This window comes from Mizuhopecten yessoensis, unplaced genomic scaffold (genome assembly GCF_002113885.1).
Source record: "Mizuhopecten yessoensis strain PY_sf001 unplaced genomic scaffold, ASM211388v2 scaffold9639, whole genome shotgun sequence".
Classification (NCBI taxonomy): domain Eukaryota; kingdom Metazoa; phylum Mollusca; class Bivalvia; order Pectinida; family Pectinidae; genus Mizuhopecten; species Mizuhopecten yessoensis.
The window spans coordinates 525,550-538,982 of record NW_018408148.1 but is presented as its reverse complement, the minus strand read 5'-3'; the positions used below and the strand labels follow the sequence as shown (position 1 = coordinate 538,982).

Genomic DNA, 13,433 nt, shown 5'->3' with positions numbered 1-13,433 from the left:
CGGACGGACGGACGGACGGACGGACGGACGGACGGACGCCGCGCCACGGCAAAAGCTCACTTGGCACTTCGTGCCAGGTGAGCTAATAAAACAACACGATATTCAGACAGAACGCAGTGTTTTACTGTGAATGACATAATACATATGTTTAGGATACTAATCTCACCAATGAATGACGAATATTTCTTTTGGGAAAAAACAACTCTATGTAACAGTATATAGATGTTCGGTAGTGTATGTGGAGCTGACATTTTATTTTCGTACCATATTTCCTTGTTCAACACTTTAATGATGTTATGTTACAATAATGAAAACAAAAACATGGTTATTGTCAGAAAACACCGCAATAAATTATATCTTATCAAAGGTTTACAAATGACTGTCAGTGAAAATGTGATGCAATGTTTTCCCTATATTTAACTGACCACACTTGTTACCTCCCTTTTGACAGAGACATACAGAGCCAGTAGTATATATATATATATACGTCTCTGCTTTTGACCAGCTCTGGTCTGTCGTGAAGTCTTCATAGTGGAACGCCATAACATTCTTAAATTAAACACATTCGTGAAATGATGTGTTGTTGTCATTATATGAAAGATGTCTCATTTCATAACGTGCTTTTGTCATTACACAATGTAATATCCTGGAATATACAGTAAAACTTAATTTTACTGACACCTAACTTAAGGACATCCTATAATATACAGTTAAACCTGACTTTACTGACACCTGACTTTAAGGACATCCTGTAATATACAGTAAAACCTGACTATACTGACACCTGCCATTAAGGACAGCCTGTAATATACAGTAAAACCTGACTTTAAGGACATCTTGTAAAATACAGTAAAACCTGACTGTACTGACACCTGCCGTTCAGGACAGCCTTTCATATACAGTCAAACCTGACTTAACTTACACCTGACTTTAAGGACATCTTGCAATATACAGTAAAATCTGACTGTACTGACACCTGCCTTTAAGAACAGCCTGTAATATACAGTAAAACCTGACTTTACTGACACCTGACTTTCAGGACATCATATAATATGCAGTAAAACCTGAAATTATTGAAACCTCCCTTTTAGGACATCTTGTAATGAACAGTAAAAACTGATGTTACTGACACCTGACATTAAGAGCATCTTGTAACATACTGTAAAACCTGTATTTACAGACACCAGACTATACGGAGCCTGTGATATTTAACAGGACTATATAACTGGTTTCTCAGTCAACTGGCTTTTCCGACACACCCTCGTCCGGCCAAATACCAGTAAATCAGGTTTCGCTGTATATAAAACAATTATTTAAAAATTATTATCCTCTCGTGTTTTTTTAAAAAAAAGAAGGAAAATATGCCGTAACCTCTTATCAAACATTTCATAAATGCCTTTTGTAAAATATAAGAAATAACAAAGACCATTGATTAGATTATAATAAATTTATTACACACATATCACACATTAATGCATCATTGTACACAAGACTTTATACAGTGAACAGTTAATGCCAGAGATTAAGTGACTTTAAAAATGCACATGTACAAAATGTAAGTCTATACGGCTTTAAATAGCTATGTCCTGGTCATGAAAAAACTTACAAATTAAAATTTGTATAATCAGTGTTTTATCTATCTAGAAAATCGGTAAATGATAATTTTGAACATGTTATGAGCAAAAATTAGCATCAGAATTCATACAAGAAAAAAATAATGAAAAAAAAAGTTTGAATGTCAAAAAACACTTGAGACACTCATGAAAGATATCAAAATATCTACCTGCTCATAAAATATAACTATTATTCATGAATAAAAAAAGAATATCCTCTATTTAATACAGGTTTATTGGTGAAAAATACTATTTTACAGCGGAAATGAAGATCATATTTTAAATCTGTGACAACAATGGTTTTTCGTTTCACACTTAACAGACCAAACAGAGAGCAGGGTTTACTGTGAACAATAATAAACAATGGAAAATGTTACTTGTGACGTCATGTTTTCTTGGCATTTCCTTATTGTGTGACGTTGCAATACACCATTCCATTCCCTCTCTTTCTCCTAACATGTTTTGTCGGGAGGTGGACAGTCTGTTCATGGAAGTCAATGANTGCTCATGGAAGTCAATGTCTTAACAGTGAAAATTTAATAAATAAAACATAATACTCTTGGTTGTTTGAGAAATAAGAGCTATATTTCACTCGTGAACAATATCAAACTATTCACCCCACTCGTGAAATATTGTATTTATTAACAAGTCTTTTTTCTGATACTATTAGGGAGTTGGGGCCAAAGTAACTTATATATGCTATTTCTGCGGGAGTTAACTCCCTTATCTGGTATGAAATTTGTCCAAATTTCTGCGATTTTCCTTCTTGATTGAAAACTTATATCACATGATGATGTGGTCTTGCAATTATGAATTTTTTGGAGATATGTTCTTTCTCGTTTATTCAATTTATATTTGGGAGTCGGGGTATTACTTAACATGAGTGTTATAGTTGTTTTGTCTTGTTAACTGCTACGAGCTGTGTAACTTCATCTCATTAAAATAGGAAAGTTATAATAAAATATATATATACTATCAGTCTTTTAGGGACCTGGGCACAAACTTATACCTAGGGGAAAATATTTGTGTCATACTTTTAACCGTTNTTGATCATGATAATGTATGACCACACTAGAATGTTGACTGATTATCCTCCGTTGATCATGATAATGTATGACCACACTAGAATGTTGACTGATTATTCTCCGTTGATCATGATAACTTTCAATCATAATAGAATGTTAACAGAGTAGTCTCTAGTGACAAAGATAACTTATCACCAAGGTAGTTTGTTGACTATTTTTCTGATTATGATACAACCAGTATGATTCTGTGTTGTCATGGTAACTATACCTACTAGCTTTGTCACAGGAGTCACACACTGCTGTACTGTAGTAGTTTAACATTATCCCAACCAAACCCTGCCCACAGGACATCCTCCCTGTCTACACCTACAGCCAATGTATAGTCTGTGTCTGTGGGTATGATCCTGAGGAACTCACCACGTCCACTGATGAGTAGGACTCTGTTGTTGTTACAGTCCGCTATGATAATGTTCCCCACACTGTCATACACCACACCACAGGGGATAAATGGTGCAGCTCCTTTCTGTGATGATTGTTTATATGTACTGGGGATGTCACCTCTATATACAAACAGTTCCTTGAAATCAGAGTCCATAACAATAACATGTTCTATCCCATCACCACCATAAGCCTGATCATTCCTATCAACCACTGCGACATTGTGAGTGACAGGACACTCTGAGATCCTATATGGTGAACACACTAATGGCTTCCCAGTTCTTGCAGCACTTGTAGTGAGCACCATTTGACCTTTTGTGGTAAATTTGGAGATGTTGTCGGTCATCCCCACAATGACATGGTTACAGGCAGTAACACAGATACACATGGGATACTCCTTTGTACTGAATCTGTGTATTAGTCGTCCTGATACCAGCTCCATGATGTTGTTTTCTGTATCACAGACCCACAGTGTGTGTGTTGTTGGTGACAGGCTTATGTTTTCGATGTAATCTTTGTGTTTGACCTCCTGTATTACTGTCCCCTTCCTGTCCAGGAGAGTTAATGTGTTACTGTCAAAACTGGTCCACACCTGACCATCAGTGGTGGGGCATATAGAAGTAATACCAACAGGAGACCTCCACTCCTCCAACACTTTGGTCTGTGGCAGTAGTGTGTACATAGTCACTGCCTTCTTTCCTTTTGGTTCTGACTGTTGTGAAGTAGAGGATGGTTCCTGACCACCAGATGTCCTGACTGACCCATCCTGGTCAATTGAAGCTTGACCTTGACTAGATATGGCTATTTTTCCTAAGGCCAGTTCTAGGTGATGTTGAGGGGTTTTGTTTGGAGTGAAACTGGCAGTACCCAGGACAGGTTTTACAGGAAGATTTGTTTCGGAACAAATTTCACATCCGACATCATAGATTTCTATATTAATACTGCGCTGGAGTGCTGTCTTGCATTCCTGTACTCGTTGTTTGAGTTGCTTGTCATACATGTCTAGGTCGTGTTTGTATGTTTGAATCAGCTTAACATTATCCTCCTCCATTTTGTGATAAACAGAGAGTGTCTGTGCTGTTAGCAAGTCGAGGTCTTTCTTTAATTTTTCTGTTTGCATTTTCAACTTGTGTGAAAGATTCTCAAAAATGCTGGTGTTGTCTTTAAGAAGTGTATCAGTAGATGTGATGTATTCCCTAAGTTGTACCAGGTCATTTTGTTCAGATGTGTCAATAAAGTTTTGAATGTCTTGTTTCCTTTTAGGAGTAATATTGCTGAGTTCACAAACATCATGGCCTTTATGAGTTGAGGACAAACATTGCAGACAAGCTAGTGTATCACATTTTTCACAGTAAAGTTCAAGTTGTCTACCTTTGTGTTCAATACAGGTGATCTGACCTTTCTTACGGAGAGGTATTTGACCTATGGGTGTTGCCATGTTGATGAAAACGTTGAGGAGGAGACCAGGAAGTCTATAAATAGACCAAAACAACTTGTATATTGTAACTGATATTGAATAACAGTCACAAAATATACTTTATTTTATGTCTCTAAATCTTGACTTTACACTGAGCTCCAATCCAGGTACACGTGTTCATAAAACATAATTGTAAAGACACTAAAGCATAGCTACCTGATGATCACTGATGAGGAATCCAAGTTTTTCATTCCAAGAATGAGAATGTCAAAATTACGCAAATGCAGACACCTACTGTGTGTTTCCATTGTTGATATTCCCATCACTGGAATGACAGCCTGGTATCAAAGTTACTCGCGTTGTCTTGCTATATCAATTGTTTACTGGTTGAGAATGAAGGTTATTCCAGGGACACATTTTCGTCTGGTTGACATTATCTGTACAACAGTCTTAAATGAATACGCCTCCCGGCCAGCATTGGCAGATCTGCATGTTCAGACGTGTAACTATTCAGACACTATTACTTCCCTGTTCGGCGAGGTTGCCGACAGGCGTGCAGAATAGATTGTGGAGTAGGTCAATGTAGGTCATGTTTACAGACCGTGGTATTTATACCTACCTACAGTTTTACCTCAGATGTGTAGTGTCTGATGTTTTTATGTGTATTAGGTAACAAGACAAACCTTTAGTGTAGATATATATACCTCTGTGTTAAATGATTTAGATATTCGTTCAAGTTGATAAAATCAACTGTTTTAGTGTAACGTTTATGTGGGTTACGAGGAAACATGTATTCCATCCCAAGCCTCAGAATTTCAACATCAAGGAAACACTATCTTATTGTCTAAATAAATCACTTCTTTTTCTGGCTCAGAATTGAGTTTTATTTCAATTAAACATTTCTGTGTAATGCCTGTTTCTCGTTGTTAGCTGTATACGGCTCCCCGGCCAGGATTTGTAGATCGATCTGTGCAGACGTGTAACTGTACAGAAAATATTACTTCCTTTTTATGCCAGGTTGCCGACAGTTTATCAGATATGTCATGTCAAAATCTTTCTTCCTCAAACCCCTATGTCCTTGAATTAATTGAACTTTCCAGATCGGAATCTCGTAAAATGCTTTTATCAAACTCTAGGACGTACATTCCCATTTTAGGAGGGGTTATACTTACTGTAGTCTATATAGATACATTAGCAAATTTAGATACATTTGATTGCTTTTAAGCAGGAAATAGTTCAATCTTAGAAATGAAATTGTATTGAGATGAAAGTCAAGTGGTATGCATGCTAAAATCCTGACAAGTCCCTTGGGCCTGAGACACGGGGTCCAAAAGGGGGAAATTCTGAGAATCAAACGATCTTTATGAAATAGAACATCTGACGTACTTTACCAGTACAATAACTGCGAATTTCGTTCCCCTGGATCATTGATTCCCTCTAAGGAAGAGGTAAAATTTACAGAAATTGTATAATTTTGGATGTCTCTTGTATTTATCAATAGGACTTGATTAAGGTTTGGTTCAGAAGGAGTTATAGTTAAATGGTAGGTATGAAAACTTAAACTCGTCTTGGACTGAAATGTCCATAAACCAATCGGCGGTCTAGGGATCGAATCCTAGCCTGCCTCCATTACATTTTTTCCTTCAAAACATAGTGGTGGTGGTGGTGGTGGTGGTGGTGGTGGTGGTGGTATAATTATTATATTTACGTTTCAACGTAAGTTCTTTTTCTTTTCATCAAAGTTTGAAAAGGTATGGATTTCTTTTCAGAAATGTTTTAATTAAAAATATAGGTCGGCCTGTAAAAACTGACCAATTCATAACCTGATGATGTTTGAAAATGTACCATGAGTGACTGGGTTTTGGAGAAATCCTCTGTTGTAACCCAAAGACCTGAAATACAAATGTAAGCTGCTTCTTGCAAAAGTCTCCTGATAAACATTAAATACTTACCGATGCTAAGCATATGGCAGCCGGTACCGAGTTTGTCAGTTATAATATTCAAGTACAATGAAACCTGGCTAAACTGACACCTGACTTTGCGGACGTTCTCTAATGTCTCATAAAAAAACCCAATAACAATATCGCAACTCTGATGTATGTTAAAATCCTAGGGTCTGTTCATGTTGTTAAATGTGGTGATATGGTGAAATATAGTATGCATGCTCAGAAAGAACTAATTCTAGGATCCTGGTGACGGTAGAAATTCAGAGCCGACTTACCGATATTCTGACTAGTTAAACAACAAACACATTACACTTTTTATCAAGTAATAAGTAGAAAGTCAATTTGAATAACAACCTTTTGGCCACTAACATCACCGACGAGTCATAAAAAGGTCGAAACAGCTGTATGATCAAGCGTAATTCATTTCTGACATACTGTATCTATTACCAAAGTTAAAGGTGCAGACACCTGTGTGTGTGTGTTACGTTCATCTTTCAAGATACTTTGTAGTACACTCTGCTGGCACAGGGACTTGTCAATAATAAGTGATCTGGGGGTCGGATCATGGGGTATTTTTTTCATTCTGGGTCTTAGGAACGTGTCAAGTCCCTGTGTCTGCATCCTCGATTTCCAGGGGTTACGCTCACTTTCGCTCAATACACCCCCTGGAAGATGTCATAGCAAAGTTGAAGGCATGAAGATAGCTGTTTGATTGGTGTCGGGTAAAAAAAACCTGACCAATCGCTAGGCTGATACCTGTCCATTGAAGATTACAAAGGAGAGACGCCCGACTTCAAAGCCTGTCAATATTTACCATTACGTGACCGCGAAATTCTTTTGGTGTACATCACAGGATCGAACTAGTATTCTTGTCTCATCAACAAGGAGGCGCACACCATCCTTCAATTTGCCATGACATATTTCAGGTGTGTAGAGAGCGAAAGTGAGCGTAACCCCTGGATACCGAGGATGCTGTGTCTGCTGGTGTACTTTGTGAGTCTCGAGGTTTGCTGTAACCTTGATAGCCAGTAGTTGCATGGTTCATAATATACACAATTTACAAACGATTTAATTCAAAGTTAATCAGTATTCTTCTCAATTTCGAAATTCATATATTAAGGTGTTTTACACAACTGCCCCTCTGTACAGTAATTTGGAGACAACTTGGATTAACGTTTTTTGCCCCTAGCATCACTGATGAGTCCTAAAAAGGACGAACCAGCTGTATGATGCAGCGTAATCCAGTCTTTTGGCATGTTACCTTTACATTATATTATAATTCTATTCATTTAATTAAAATCCCACAGCTTTTATAGCATACTGTATCTATTACCAAATCTAAAACGGTGCAATCTCATGTGCGTGTGCTTTGTTCATTTCCCATAAGAAAATTTGTCTATAGAGATTGAAATGATCACCTAGCAATAAGAATCCCCAAATTTGTATGTTTCCAATAACGTTTTCACTATATCTGTACTTTATTGTCAGCTTCCATGCGATTAAGAAGTCTTTAGAGTGTTGACACTCAGGTGTACTTGAAGGAGCGAGTTCAACTCCCGGCATCAGGGACAAATATATCCACAAAAATCCAAGAGTGACACTCCCGATAACAAATCTCCTCTGCAGAATATGAAGGTGAGCACAACATCTGGAATTTCGAGGATTGGATCAATTTGTGTTAGACTGAAAACAGGGTCCTCAATAATTTTATAAATAATATTTATTTATGAGCAGCATATGTGAAAAATTTAATTGTCCAAATATCGTATTTCATGGTTTATGTTTGTTGTGAATAAAATAAAATAGGGTATATATATGGAGAGACAATTTCAGAATGTCACCTCTGTTTTTTTAAACACGCTTCCTTAGTGACAACATGTATAAGTTGCTGTCCAACTGCTAAACACACGATGATTTAACTGTTGTTATTTGTGGTACATAGAGTAGCTTCCCCTTAATTATCCCCCGTTCAACGAGTTGACGGGGGATATAGAAACAGGGTCCGTCCGTCAGTCCATTCCGTCCATGTACCCGGTTAAGAAGAATTGCTCTCATCTATATCTTGCCTGCTACAAGTGCTATGTTGATTATACTTGCATCAATTGTGTATCAATCTCCTAGTGTTGCATGGCGAGGATCCAAGGTCTGCTGGGGTGAATGACCAAAGCCAGTGTATGGCTAAGGACTTTGTATGGTCAGAATCCCTAGTAGCTTATGGATCTCTTGCTGCCCAACACTGGGGGATCCTTGGTCTAAATAAATGAGGCATATATATATTTATTTAACTAAAACTTCTATGGGAGTTACTCCCCTTGCATCACTATTTCTGTAACTATTTCATGTACCATTTCTTTCTATTTCTTTCTATATATAGTTTATATTTGTTTGTAATTCTGGCTAGGAGAGGACTTATATAGGCATAGCCTGTTGTCCAATCCTTTTGATTTTTCAATAAAATTTACTGAAATGAAATCAATTGTGTATCTAGGGTTGCTCTATTGGATGCATGTTTTGACCTTAATTATATACTTCATTTTGTAATGACTTTTGCACTGCGAGCGGGTGATATCGATGACAGTGTCTTCCCGTTTTGTTTTTGATACATCTGTAATCAGACGGGAACAAGAAACTTCCGCTGATAAGGTATCCATATTGTGATTGTAGGTCTAGAGTTCCAACCCTTATCTGGTCCCGTTGTATTTTAACTTCCAGATCACTGTTTATTTTTATATCCCCGCTTTATGTATGGTTGTATATGCGGGTATATATATACTATTCGCTTTGTCCGTGCGTGTGTGCGTCCGTCTGTCCAGCCTGCGGTTTTCGGAGCATAACTCTATCTCAGCCATTGTTTCACGAATTAGTGTCAGACTTTGTTCATAGATACACCATGGAAGGGCAGTATGTGTTGCACCCTAAGATGAGGTCAGTGTGACCTTAATTCGACCTTTGATCTTGACCTAATTTACCAGAAATAATAGTTTCTTGAGCATATCTCAGCTGATTCACATCAAACTTTGTATATAGAACATCATAGAAAGGTGGTACGTCACATCCTAAAATAAGGTTACTGTGACCTCAAATGTACCTATGACCTTGTCCACAAGTCCTTAAAGACAGATTTCTCCAGCATATCTTAGTCACTATTTATGAATGGGTTTTAAACTTTGTAGTATGAAAGGAACGGGGCTATCCATGAAGCCTACATATGAATGCTTGGATAAGTAAATCAAGTTTTTATTAATATGATTTTTCGTTTTCATTAAAGTTCCGCAAGGTATGGGTTTCATTTCAGAAATAATTCATCAAAGCTGCTGTCATACAGGTAAAACGTTTGCCATTTATCACAGGCTAGTCTGTGTAACTTGAAACATAAAACTTTGGAATGAGTTTTAAGAATCTCAAAGATTAATTACGAAAATGGAACAGGCTAGTCTGTAAAACTGAAAAAAAGGCACTTTTGGATGAGCTGTATATATCTCAAAGATAAAATACGGAAATGGAATTGAAATAGGAAAACATTTGTGGTGGAACCATCATCAAGACTTCAATGTTGCCATGCTGCCTTCATGTCTATTAGATTCAATACGATGCCACAACTTATGCCATCATGTTGATTGTCATCATTCCGAAGTTCTGACGTCATAATAGATGATACAAGATTATGAAATGTATTTAAACAAAAATAAGACATCGTTGTGGTCACTTCATAATGTTAAGTTTGTGATGAAAAACAACTCGTTATTATTTTAATATTTAGTTTATTGAAATAGACTTGTTGTTTGATATATGCAGCACTTTCGTTTAAACTGAAAAGAAATGACATCGAATAAGGGTCAGATTGCTGACCTGACATTGAGCAAAGTCAAAATAAAACAGGATGTCTATAAATAAAATTGTCTGTACCATGTCACTGTAACTATGGCAACAACAAACATTGTCCAATCTATCACAGGAGCATATCAGGTTTTATCAATATACCTCTTGCCTTCATCACAGAAAATACACTGTAACCTTAGCAATATAATCATCGCCATGGTAACACACAATAAATAACGTCATCAATTATCTACAAATATATATCAATAAAAAGATTTCCTTATTAAATTATTACTATTATACAAATATGTTACAACTACACAGTAAAAACTGAATAAAAGAGCAGAATTAATTAACAAAAATTCTAGGTATATTTTACCCATAATGCCTATCAGGGTTTTATTTGAGGGTACGAAATTTTGTTTAACGAAAGTTTGGATTCGAGCCAAAACACCGTTGATGAATATGCAAGCAGCAAGCGATTGTACGGCGAATTGGAGAACCCAAGGTATATAGCTTATATATACTAAGGCATTCTGGGTAAGTTATACAATAGTAACATTGATACATGTCCGTTCGGATCGTGTCTCCGGACCAGCATTCCACGAAACAAGTTTACCATACAACACTTAAACCTGTCTAAAGGGATAAGAAAGTGCTGCAAATATCGTTACATTGTAAAACAGTTAATTTCATTTGGATTTCAAATTCATTTCTGTGAGAAAATTCTCATTCGATCCAAGGCACCTAATTGTTAATAAAATATCATATCAATAATTTTCTAGACAAAAAAAAATCTTGATAAAATTTTGATTATTTCAGGACTGTAAAGACAGTTTGATAGTTCTAAGTAGAAAAACGCTACATATGATAGATGTGTTTTTAAAATGCTCCTGTTCCGCAGATGATGAGATCTGCAGAACATGTGATTTCTCCAAAGCAGTTTGATGCTTTGCAAGTGAATTCGCCATCGTCTTCATCCGACACGTTCCTGATGATTAAAGAACATTCTCCATTGTCATGGTAAACAAATGAATGGCGATCGTCCTCGACTATTTCAGTGTCCTCTTGGAACCAATGAATGTCCTGATCTTGGTCACATGACACTGTGACATCAAATCGAACATTGTCTCCAGTGACCGCTTGGGAATCGACCATTTCACGGACAAATCGCAAAGAGTTGTTCTCGGACGTGTCGGCATCACTTTGAGCTGATAATGTCCTTGGTATGGATGATGTACTCTCTTTCTGAAGGTCGTTCTCATGACCTTGACCTTTGATACAGTTATTGCAGTAATCTGTATCAGGTGAAATGTCTTTATTTTCAGCAGGAGTGGGCTGTTGTTGTTTCTGATTGAACACATTGTTTGTAGTGATGGTATAACAAGTTGTTGTGGTGGGGATCGTCGGTCCCTCTGTTTCGGCGGCAACCGTTGGATGGTCTGTCGCAGGTGTGTCCTCCATCTTGCTGGATGACCTTGACCTTGAGGTCTGAGAAGAAAGGTCACTCTGAGAAGCAGTATCGGAGTCGCTAAAGACAGAACTCTCGCTATTGGTTCTATCGCCCTTCACCAGTTTCTGTAGGGAAGACATGCGGCCCAGCGCCCGAATAGCTGTTCCCATTTTCTATACAAAAAAACAAGCAGACGACACATAAGAGCTAAGCAGTTGACACCAAACAACACAAACCAAGGTAGAGGTAGCCCAAATTGTCTCCTGTCTATTGATAATTAATTCCATGACTTGATAAAAACATTTGTTTTTTTTTAAATTGTATATAAAAGCAAAATCTGAAATTACTATTGATATGTATTGACTATGAGCTGTACATTCGTATGATGATTCTGTCGTATTGAATTTCTGATGAAGGAATCATTTCCTGTGAAAATCTTTTTAAAATACAGCTATATATATAGTCCATCAGATTATTTTAGAAACCTCTGGTCTAATTTTTCGGTTATAGCCTTCTTTTGAGAAACTGAAGTCGTATTTTAAGTATCAAACATGACTTCATGAACAAGCTGATGTAATCATTGCATAATGAAAGCAATATGACAAGTACAATATAGGTATATGATGTTATATCTAGTTCACATGTAAAAGCCCCTTAACCAGAAATACACATGTAGAGTGGAATCCCAGCAATCCTGCCATGCTGATATCAAAGCATGTCCATCTATATATTTATTATTCTTTATAAAGGAATTTCAAACAGTAACTCAAGAGTCTAGGCTAGTGAGGTTCCATTTTGCACAGAAAGTTACCATAATGCCTTAACTAATGAGGTTTTAAATATACACAGAAACCAAATTGTCTGCACAACTGTTGTCTAATAAATACCAAAACCAAGACGTCCAGAATAATGTGGTTTCATTGTGCAGAGAAACATCAGTGTCTAGTCTAATATGGTTCTACTGTACACAGAAACCAAATTGTCTGAATTGATAAAATTTTCATTTTATGCAGAAACCAAAGTGTCCAGACTAATGAGGTATCACTGTGTACATAACCAAAGTCTTTGTACTTATGAGGTTCCACTTTACATATGTTAATTATTGCATGTTCTTGATCTTATAAACACTTACTCATAAATAGATACTTAATAATGATGAATATTTCTCAAATCATAATGTTACTGATTTCATTATGATCCCACAGCTTTTATAGCATAAAATCTCATCTTCAATTTTAAAAAACACAATTACAACTGATGAATTCCATCCTTTTTTTATCCATAAAAATGTTTTTCTTAGCTTTAGTTTGAGAATTGTTTTACCAATGTTATTTTTAAATTTAAATTTCTCATTAAAATATAATTCCACAGAGAACAAAACAATGAGACTCGGAGAGGCAAATGTGATGCATTAATCTGATTCTGACTGGCCATTTGACAATGACATCACAGATACTGGCAGTAGTGTTTTCCCTGTGACAACATTCATCAAACGTTCTAGGTGAGCCAGTCAAGATGTGGTGCTTGATATATGGAAAGAAGAAAATTTGAGAACAAAGTTCTAGATCAAAGAACAAAGGTCAAGGGCAAAGAACAAAGTTCAAGGTCATAGAACAAAGTTCAATGTCCCAAAAACAAAGCTCAAGGTCATAGAACAAAGTTCAGGGTCCAAGAACAAAGTTAAATGTCCCAAAAACAAAGTTCATGGGCAAAGAACAAAGT

At 36.6% G+C, this 13,433-nt stretch overlaps 2 protein-coding genes across 2 annotated transcripts in view; both read right to left on the bottom strand.

The window, feature by feature from the left end:
* Positions 1–2,665: 2,665 nt before the first annotated feature.
* On the bottom strand, positions 2,666–5,034 carry LOC110458521. The gene has a single exon (XM_021510253.1). It carries the CDS (start codon positions 4,512–4,514, stop codon positions 2,928–2,930), a length of 1,587 nt encoding a protein of 528 aa, XP_021365928.1. The 5' UTR covers positions 4,515–5,034; the 3' UTR covers positions 2,666–2,927.
* Positions 5,035–10,183: 5,149 nt separating this feature from the next.
* LOC110458512 (titin-like) overlaps positions 10,184–13,433 on the bottom strand; it is a 483,136-nt gene continuing 479,886 nt past the window's right edge. Inside the window, exon 282 of the mRNA XM_021510245.1 lies at positions 10,184–11,884. Coding sequence (XP_021365920.1) covers positions 11,141–11,884 — 744 coding nt within the window. The 3' untranslated portion in view covers positions 10,184–11,140. The remainder of the gene's footprint in view (positions 11,885–13,433) is intronic.